The 10,459-nt window shown below is 42.4% G+C and overlaps 1 protein-coding gene across 1 annotated transcript in view; it reads right to left on the reverse strand.

The window, feature by feature from the left end:
• The window catches only part of MYRFL (myelin regulatory factor like), a 140,629-nt gene extending 131,031 nt beyond the window's left edge, over positions 1-9,598 (reverse strand). The window contains exons 1-2 of the mRNA XM_062202075.1: positions 9,508-9,598; positions 8,887-9,113 (exon numbers count right to left, since the gene is read on the reverse strand). Of these exons, the coding sequence (XP_062058059.1) occupies positions 8,887-8,962 (76 nt within the window). The 5' untranslated portion in view covers positions 8,963-9,113; positions 9,508-9,598. The remainder of the gene's footprint in view (positions 1-8,886; positions 9,114-9,507) is intronic.
• Between the last annotated feature and the right edge of the window lie 861 nt (positions 9,599-10,459).

Genomic DNA, 10,459 nt, shown 5'->3' on the forward strand with positions numbered 1-10,459 from the left:
AGAGAATGCTGGCAGCTTGTATGACAGCATCTTCCTGAGGGGATGTTTTGTTCTTCCTCAAATCCCAGCCCCTCCACGGCTTCTGGTTCTAGAGCCACCGCCACAGGCTTCACGGAGGGAAGACGCTTCCACGCGTGAGCTTCCTCGAGGGCCCTTACTGTGATCTCCTCTGAGTGAGAACCTCATTTCCTCCCCCTGCACAGCATGGGCAGGAATCTCCCCTTGTGCATTCATGAGAAGCCAGTAAACATTTGAGAATCTGCTCCAGGATGCTACAAAGGGGATGAGAAAATCACTTTTCACCCATTCAGAAATTTTTCTCTTCAGAGATTCAACTGAGTGGACAAATATTCTTTTCAAATGACTTTTAATAAACTACTTTAAAAAGCTTGGGACAGGGCTGGCGCTGTGACACTAGGGGTTAAAGCAGCCACCTGCAGTGCCAGTATCCCATATGGGCCCCAGTTCTAGTCCCAGCTGCTCCACTTCCGATCCAGCTCTCTGCTATGGTCTGAGAAAGCAGTAGAAGATGACCCAAGTGCTTGGGCCCCTGCACCCACATGGGAGACCTGGAAGAAGCTCCTGGCTCCTGGCTTTGGATTGGCAAAACTCTGGCCATTGCAGCCATTTGGGGAGTGAACTAGCCAATGGAAGATCTCTCTCTCTCTCTTTCTTTCTCTCTCTTTCTCCCTGCCTCTCTATAACTCTGCCTTCAAATAAATAAACAAATCTTTAAAAAAAAAAAAAAAAAAGCTTGGAAGCCAAAAATGAGTCTTCTGATATCATGGTAGTCTAAAAGAATACACCCATAGTTCTTCAAGGAAACAAATAATGACTCTAAGGTTGCAGATACAAGACATAAATAAAATAAACAAAGGAATGGGATTTACTGGGATTCACTTCTTTTCTGATCATTTTTGTCCAGAGAGCTGTTGTACGGATTAAATGACATCAAGATGTGAAGTGAATAGCACAGGGCTTGGCACATTATAAATGTTCAGTATGGGGCTGGCGCTGTGGCGCAGGTTAATCCTCCACCTGCGGTGCCAGCATCCCATATGGGCACCGGATGGAGTCCCAGCTGCTCCACTTCCAATCCAGCTCTCTGCTGTGGCCTGGGAAAGCAGTAGAAGATGGCCCAACTCTTTGGGCCCCTGCACCCGGGTGGAAGACCTGGAAGAAGCTCCTGGCTCCTGGCTTTGGTTTGGCGCAGCTCTGGCCATTACAGCCAACTGGGGAGTGAACCAGCAGATAGAAGACTTCTCTCTCTCTCTCTCTCTCTCTCTGCCTCTTCTTCTCTCTCTATGTAACTCTTTCAAATAAATAAATAAATCTTTTAAAAAATTTTTTTAAATAAATAAATGCTCAGTAAATGTTGCTGTCTGGTTCAAATGAGTTGACACTGAAAGTTTCCAACTTAAAACTTTGCAAATGTTAATAGATACACATTTTTTAAGACAAAATCATTACTTTCCTACAAACATTACTTGAATATATGTCACAGATTTCATTTAACTATTTAATTAATGAAGGAACCAGGAGGAGGTCTCATTGATTGGTTCCAAGGAGAATTCAAATTATATATGTAATAAAGTTCATTCCATCATTTTATTTATATACACATACATAAAAATATGCATTTAAATATAATTTATATATAAATTATGTTAGGTATAAATACAATATATATTAATTATAAATAAATAAAATAATTAGTACTTCACATTATACTATTTATATGCAATAAAATAATGGAATATGGAATATATCATATACATTTATATATTTTTCTCTATGTAAAATAAAATCATGAAATGAATTAACCAATAAATGCAAAACTGGCTTTAATGGGAACTATTAAAATCCTGAGGACATGGTTTATTTGTCTATCTGTAGATAAAAATCATGTGCATTGATCTCACTTAACTATAATTCACAGAGCCTTTAAAATAGCTCTAATACAAAACATGGCACAAATCCCAAAGAACCCAGAATGATGTGATTTAGGCATAGTTTTCTATGCAAGACACCCAATAAGCCGTTCATCCATGTCAGAGACATCTACAGTTTTTCTTGACACATGGATCTTAAACAGAAGAGTTTTTGCTGAATTAAACCCATTCAACTGTATTTAGTTTAAACTTTACTGTGATTCTAACAGACTACATTTCAATCATGAAGCACTTGGATTATAAAGTATATAGAAAATAAACATCTTCATAGTAAGAGTACTCATAGACACCCAACAGAATGGGGAAAAAATATTTGCAAACTACCTACCTGATAAAGGATTGATATCTCGAATATATCAGCAACTCAGAAACCTCAAAAACTTCAACAACAACAACAAAACTACCAATCCAGCTGAAAATGAGCAAAAAACTTTGACAGTTCTCAGAAGAAATGCAAATGACCAACAAACATGAAAAAAATGTTCAACATCACTAGCCACCAGAGAAATGCAAATAAAATGCAAATCAAAACCACATGAGCTACCACCTCACCCCTGTGAGAATGGCTAAAATCCAACACACAGGGAGTCACAAATGCTGGCCAGGATGTGGAGAAAGCAGAACACTTATACATTGGTGGTGGGAACGTAAATTAATGCAGCCACCATGGAAAACAGTGTGGAGATCTCTGTAAAAACTACAAGTAGACTTGCCGCATGATCCAGCAATCCCACTACTGGGTATATACCCAAAAGTCAAACAATTTGTATCAAAGAGATACCTGTGTGACCATGTTTAGAGCAGCACTGTTCACAATAGCCAAAACTTGCAATCAACTGAGGCATCCATCATCAGATGAATGGATAAAGAAAATGTGGTATATATACACAATGGAATATTATTCAGATATGAAAAAGACTGAAATTCTACCATTTACAGCAAAATGGGTGCAACTGGAGGACACTGAGTTGAGTGAAATAAGTCAGACCCAGAAAGACAAATACCATGTGTTCACCCTAATATGTGAGAACTGAAATTTAAAAAGCAAACAAAAAAAAGAAAAAAGAAATATCTGTGTGTATCAGTGTTGCTGCAAATATAATTTTGTAAAACTTTGTCCCATACCTTTGTCAAACCAATGGTTAAGAATGTTATACTATTATAGTTTTAATGATCTATGATTATTTTAAAATTAACTGTAAACAGATAAAAGAAAAATAAAAGTCCCATAATCTTTTTTTAAGAATTATTTATTTGAAAGAGGAGTTACAGAGAGAAGTAGAGCCAGAGAGAGAGAGAGAGAGAGAGAGAGAGGTCTTCACTGGTTCACTCCCCAAATGACCGCAATGGCCAGAGCTGAGCTAATCCGAAGCCAGGAGCCAGGAGCTTCTTCCAGGTTTCCCATTCAGGTGCAGGGCCCAAGGACTTGGGCCATCTTCCACTGCTTTCCCATGCCAAAGCACAGAGCTGGATCGGAAGAGGAGCAGCCAGGACAAGAGCCAGTGCCCAGATGGGATGTTGGCACTGCAGGCTGGGGCTTAAACCTGCGGTGCCACAGTGCTGGCCCCAGTCTTTATAATTTTATCAATCAGAAGTAACTACTACTAATACTTAACATGTATTCACCTGTGTATTCTCCTATGTATTTGTGTTTCAATTTATCTATGTTGGATCTGCAAAAAGTTTGTGGAAAATGTGTTATGAAAAAATTATACATGAATTTCATTACACCAGAATAAATGTATCTTTTAATTCTATTTCCTATGAACTTAAAAAAAATTTTTTTGACACACAGACAGAAACAGAGAGAGAGAGAGCTCCCATCCACTGGTTCACCCCCTAAATACACACATTTGGTCCAGGCTGAAACCAGTCAATCCAATTATCTCACATTGGTGGTAAGGACCCAAGAACTTGAGCCATCACCTGCTGCCTCCCAAGGTGTGCCTGAGTAGGAAGCTGGAGTTTGGAGAGGAGCCAGAATGCAAACCCAGGCACTCTGACATGGGATGCAGGGTTCCCAAAAAGCATGTGAACAACTACACCAAATGCTCACCTCTTCCATGAATGTTTTTAAGCCCCCTTGTGGATATCTATTATAACTTTTTACTGATTTTTAAAAATCAGCTTTAATAAACTTTGTTGTAGAAAGTTACATACACATGGGACTGGCACTGTGGTACAGTGGGTTAAGCCATGGCCTGCAGTGCTGGCATCCCATATGGGTGCAGGTTCAAGTCTTGGCTTCTCCACTTCTGATCCAACCCCCTGCTAATACACCCAGGAAAGTAGCATAAGATGCCCCAGGCCGGCGCCGCGGCTCACTAGGCTAATCCTCCGCCTTGCAGCGCTGGAACACCAGGTTCTAGTCCCAGTCGGGGCACCGATCCTGTCCCGGTTGCCCCTCTTCCAGGCCAGCTCTCTGCTGTGGCCAGGGAGTGCAGTGGAGGATGGCCCAAGTCCTTGGGCCCTGCACCCCATGGGAGACCAGGAGAAGCACCTGGCTCCTGCCATCGGATCAGCGCGGTGCGCCGGCTGCAGTGCGCTACCGCGGCAGCCATTGGAGGGTGAACCAACGGCAAAGGAAGACCTTTCTCTCTGTCTCTCTCTCACTGTCCACTCTGCCTGTCCAAAAAAAAAAAAAAAAAAGATGCCCCAAATCCCTGGGCCCCTGTACCCACTTGGGAGACCTGGATGAAGCTCCTGGCTCCTGGCTTTGGCCTAGCATAGCCCTGGCTGTTGAAGCCATTTGAACCAGCAGATGGAAGATCTCTGTCTGTCTGTGTTCTCTCTCGCTCGCTCTTGCTCGCTCGCTCGCTCTCTCTCTCTCTCTGTAACCCTACCTTTCAAATAAATCTTAAAAAAAATCAAAATGTGTCTCTCTTCTGACAACCTTCCTCTTACACTGGTACCAGCTTTTCTGGAAAAAAAAAAAAAATCAAGCACTTCAGAGAGCATCTGGCTTTGCAGAGCATGCCGGGATGCTTGGAGGACCTGATCCACCTCTGCTGCTTTAGCTAACGCGCCTGCCTGTTGCATCAGTGGCAGACAGGGAACCAGAAGTGGAATCAGAATTGTCGGCTAGTCTTGCTGTTTTCCTGAGATAAATCACAAACATTAAGGCATATTTATGGTTTAAAATAGAAGCTAAGATCACATGAGCATTGACAAATGAGGCTATTTCATTCAAGATGATGTGGTCAATCCAGATTCTTTTCAATCCAAAATTGTTTTCATATTGTTTGGAGCTTGCTTTCTTAGAACAAAGAGTCAGCAGAGGTGGAGAAAAATAACTTTCAGGTGTGTAACAATTTGATAAGAGTTTTCCTAATTTTCAGACCTCGAATTTCGTATGTGAAATTGTATTGCATTGCAAGCAATGACATATCGACAGGCGCATAGCAGGCAGTGACTGGCTTTCCTCATTAGGTCACTATATGTACTTTTGCTGGCTTCATTCTTAGGAAGATCTAGAGAAAGGAAATCATTAAAGTCAAAGGGAAAGATTTAAAACCCTTCAAACTGCCATTTAAAGCTGGTGGTTGTTGGACTTGCGGTAGAGCAGGTGTTCAATATTCGCTGAATAATAGGAAGAATTTTAAAAATTGACAACTCGCTGTATGATTTGCAAAAGGAACCACTTAGGTTCATGCCTCTGTTTCTTATTTGTAAAGTCCATCATCTTTTCCAGCTATTGACTCAAAGATAATGTCAGAAAAAAAGTTGGCCATATTGTACACTTTTCATGGAGAACTGACTCCTCCCCCTTCAAAAGGGCTCCAAACCCAGCCACAGATGTTTGGGCTAAGAAAGGTGGTATGGCCAGTGCCGCGGCTCACTAGTCTAATCCTCCGCCTGTAGCTCTGGCACACCGGGTTCTAGTCCCAGTTAGGGCACCGGATTCTGTCCCGGTTGCTCCTCTTCCAGTCCAGCTCTCTGCTGTGGCCCGGGAAGGCAGTAGAGGATGGCCCAAGTGCTTGGGCCCTGCACCCGCATGGGAGACCAGGAGGAAGTGCTTGGCTTCTGGCTTCGGATTGGCGCAGTGCGCAGGCCGTAGTGGCCATTTGGGGGGTGAACCAACAGAAGGAAGATCTTTCTCTCTCTCTCTGTCTAAAAATATTCCTGTCAAAAAGAAAGAAAGAAAGAAAGATGGTATGATAATAATAAAAAGGTTCTATCCAATAACAGAAATTGCAAGAAGCTACTGAAGGGATTTGTGGAAACTACATCTGCAAGGATTTCTAAAAATAGTATGAACAAGGAAAGGACAGTGCATGGAGCTGGTAGATCTAACAGTTCTTCCAAAAGACAGGAGGCAGACCACATTCACTTTTTCAGGTTTCTCCAGCTCTGGAAATGCAGTAGACATTGTGTACTTATGAAATTAACTGGGAGGCAGAAGCTTGATCTAGTAGTTGAACTGTGGGTTAGAATGCCTGAGTCCCACACCGAAGTGCCTGAATTCTAGTCCTGGCTCTGGCTCCCAATTCCAGCTTCCTGCTGGTGCAGACCTGGAAGACAGTGGTGTTGAGTCAAGTTACTGGGTTCCCGCCACTCACCTGCAACACCTGGATGGAGTTCAGTTTTCTGAATTCCACTGCTGTGGGCATCTGGATAGCAAAACAGTGCATGGGATCTCTCTCTCTTTTTTCTTTTAAGATTTATTTATTTATTTGAAAGGCAGACTTACACAGAGAGAGGAGAGGCAGAGAGAGAGAGAGAGAGAGAGAGAGAGAGAGGTCTTCCATCCGCCGGTTCACTCCCCAATTGGCCACAACGGGCAGAGCTGCACCGATCCGAAGCCAGGAGCCAGGAGCTTCTTTCAGGTCTCCCATGCGGGTGCAGGGGCCCAGGGAGTTAGGGCATCTTCCACTGCTTTCCCAGGCCATAGCAGAGAGCTGGATCGGAAGTGGAACAGCGGGGACTCAAACCGGCGCCCATATGGGATGCCAGCGCTTCAGGCCAGGGCATTAACCCGATGCGCCACAGCGCCGGCCCCTCTCTATCTTTATCTCTTTCTTTCTTTCTCCCTCTCTGCCTTTTAAATTTAAAAAAAAATGAATTGGTGGCTCCTCTAAAAAAAGTTAAAAGCAGATGCAAGTGAGGTTTGAAGATTGCTATCCACTGCTAAGAAAAAGTTTCACAGGATACAAAGTTAGGCAGTATCAACTGCGCAACTCTAGTGTGCCTGTTACGTGCCAGTCATAAGCAAGATGCACAGTGTCAAGCTGCCACTGTCAGAGATGGAACACTCAAAGGGATGGACAGCAGGATTGAGATAACATAATAATTACCTTGCTATTATGTTCTTTTTGCCCCTTCTGGCAAAATCTAAACCGTGAAAACTACCACACTGCGCTGAGTCCTTGCAATAGTGACCGAAGAATCTCACCATGTCTTCAGTCTAAGTCCTTGTTCCGTATTCCACAGGGTTTACAGTTTGACCAATTCCATTCAATTTTTCAACATCTGTTATTTGTCAAGCTGTTACTAAGCACAAGAAATGACAAAAGCAATTTCTCAGGGTGCAACTTTTTGCTCTCTGGATCCTGTAAATAGACAGGAATCCCCTGGTTCTTCTCATAAGCCTTCCTGGAAACTACTTTGAAATGTGTGCAAGCAATGGCCACATTTCCCCTTCACAGTGCAGTCTGGGCAACACTAACTGATTAGGGCCCAGAGCCACACTGGTGTAGACACCCACCAGGTGTCCCAGGAGGACAAGTCCTCACTTTTCAACAGTCCTACCATTAGAATATCAACACAGAGAAATAGGAGATCCTGTCCTGCCATTTTAGTTTTTTAGAAGGAAGAAAACTAGTGTAACCATGGCCCATAGGATGCCTCTACCTTGCAGGAAAAATATGCAACTTAAGAAACCAATCATCACTCAGTTACACATTTCTAAAGTGTTACAGAAACAGAAATGTGGAAATGGGGCAGGGAGGGCAGTGTTCCTTTGCTGTTTTATAAGTATGCTGAGAGAAAATTATTTTAAGTAAAATTGTACCTCTTTCTTGTGCTATATTCAACAGGTTTAGAGAAAACAAATCTGTAATTTTTAACATATAAGGAATAAAATTCAGCATAGAGCGGAGACAAGTAATAGTAACAGATTCAAGAGTACTTCAGGGGGCCAGGGCAGAGGCTGCACCTGCAGTGCCAGCATCCCATATGGGCGCTGGTTCAAGTCCCGGCTGCTCCACTTCTGATCCAGCTCTCTGCTATGGCCTGGAAAAGTAGGAGAAGATGGCCCAAGTCCTTGGGCCCCTGCACCCATGTGAGAGACCTGGAAGAAGCTCCTGGCTCCTGGCTTCGGATCGGCGCAGCTCCAGCCTTTGAGGCCATCTGGGGAGTGAACCAGTGGATGGAAGTCCTCTCTGTCTCTATCTCTCTGCCTCTGCCTCTCTGTAACTCTGCCTTTCAAATAAATAAATAAATCTTAAAAAAAAAGTACTTCAGAAAGAGTACTTTTGAATTTGAAAGAGTAATTTTGAGTTAAAAGATAAATTTATTTTGGTACCAAATAATTTTGAAATTCATTATTTTTTTCATAATATACATTTCTCCAGAACTTTTTGAAGCCCCCTTGTATGGATTTCAATTTTTACACCAAAATAAACTTATCTTTTAATTCCAGTTTTTCCACAAAGTTTTTGAAGTACCCTTCATATAGCTGACTCCTTGATTCTTTTAACAACCAAGCTATACTGATGAAAATCCTATTTAAAAAAAAAAAAATCACTACCCACACCATTGATTTTTGCTAGCAGGGCACTGAATAAACCTCCACTTCCTGTGTCAGGAGAGTTAATCTAAGAGTGATAGCATTTCATTCGAGACAAAGTTTACGTGAATCCCGGAACGGTGGACCAGGCAACGTCAGCACACATTTCTCAGAGCAGCAGCTTCCAGCTGGAAACCAGCCTCTTACCTTCAAAGAACTGCTGCAGAGCCTCGTGTTCGCCTATCACCTCCATGGCGCCGGGGGCCTGATGCCCCTTCCTCATACAACAAGGGTCGTCAGACTCCAGGAAGTGCTGTCCTCCTGGCTCAGAGTCTCCAAGTGCACCTGGAAACCTTCATCTTCTCTTAGGGGAGTGCGGCATGTCTTCAGCCATCGACCAGTGCCAGGGACATGGCTAATTCTCAAAGGTGATCCTAAAACCAGAAGTATATGCTCAGCGTTGGGACAGCTCAGGAAGGGGGAAGTGGCCGCCAATCCATCTATCTCAATGCTGAGGACTGTCTCCACTCTGCCTTCTGTCTTTGTTTTAAGGACCTTTGTCCTCAGTGACACATGTTATTACATAAATGGGCAATAAATATGTAGCCTTATCTCTTATGTGTCCTTTTACACCAATATATTCTATCTCTGCTTTTATCAATCAGATCCATTTAACCACCACCAAGATACAGAGTTTTTTTCTAATCTAAAGGGGGGAGGGTGGGACAAATCAATATAATAACTTTTATAGATACCTAGAACAGCAGGTGATTTTAAAAGGCTTGTGATAATGCAAAGTTAGGATTTGATGATGATTTCCAGACTTACTTTCCAAAATGTAAGTGTAAACTTCCATTCCTCGATACACTCCTAGTTTTATTTCCTCCAGAATTTATTTCCATTGAAAGTCCATGAGAAGTCCTTCTAACAAGCAATAAAACCTGCATTACAAATTTAATAATCCTTACAACTGAACATATAGTTCACTATGAGATAGTTTCACTTCTGACTATAAAGCTATACCCAAATAAATGCTTTGTTTTTACTGCTTAGCTATAATTTATTAGTAGCCTAAGAAGAATACAATTAGGAAATTAAACTATCTTGTTAACCCTTTCCTTTGCTTTTTCCCTGTTTTTTATTTTGATAAGAATTATGAAATTATAGAAATTGAAATAGTATCATTTAAATTTACTATTATTATTTTGACACTTTTGCCTTTTCTCTCTTGAGATATCAATGTATTTTTTTGATTGAGCCATTTGGAAACAAGTTGCTGAGATCTTGACATGGAACCCTTAATTAACGCAGTATGTATCTCCTAACAACAAACCCATTCTCCCACCAACAACAAAACCATTATTATACCAAAGCAATGTAATCTTTTTTTTTTTTTTTTTTTTTTGACAGTCAGAGTTAGAGAGAGAGAGAGAGAGAGACAGAGAGAAAGGTCTTCCTTCCACAGCCGGTGCACTGTGCTGATCCGAAGCCAGGAGCCGGGTGCTTCCTCCCAGTCTCCCATGCGGGCACAGGGCCCAAGGACCTGGGCCATCCTCCACTGCCTTCCTGGGCCACAGCAGAGAGCTGGACTGGAAGAAGAGCGACCGGGACAGAATCTGGAGCCCCAACCGGGACTAGAACCCGGGGTGCCGGCGCCACAGGCGGAGGATTAGCCTAGTGAGCCACGGCACTGGCTGTAATCTTCTTTTTTTAAAAAATTTTATTTATCTATTTGAGAGACAGAGTTACAATGAGAGGGAGAAACAGAAAGAAAGGTCTT

The sequence above is a fragment of the Lepus europaeus genome, chromosome 10 (genome assembly GCF_033115175.1).
Source record: "Lepus europaeus isolate LE1 chromosome 10, mLepTim1.pri, whole genome shotgun sequence".
Classification (NCBI taxonomy): domain Eukaryota; kingdom Metazoa; phylum Chordata; class Mammalia; order Lagomorpha; family Leporidae; genus Lepus; species Lepus europaeus.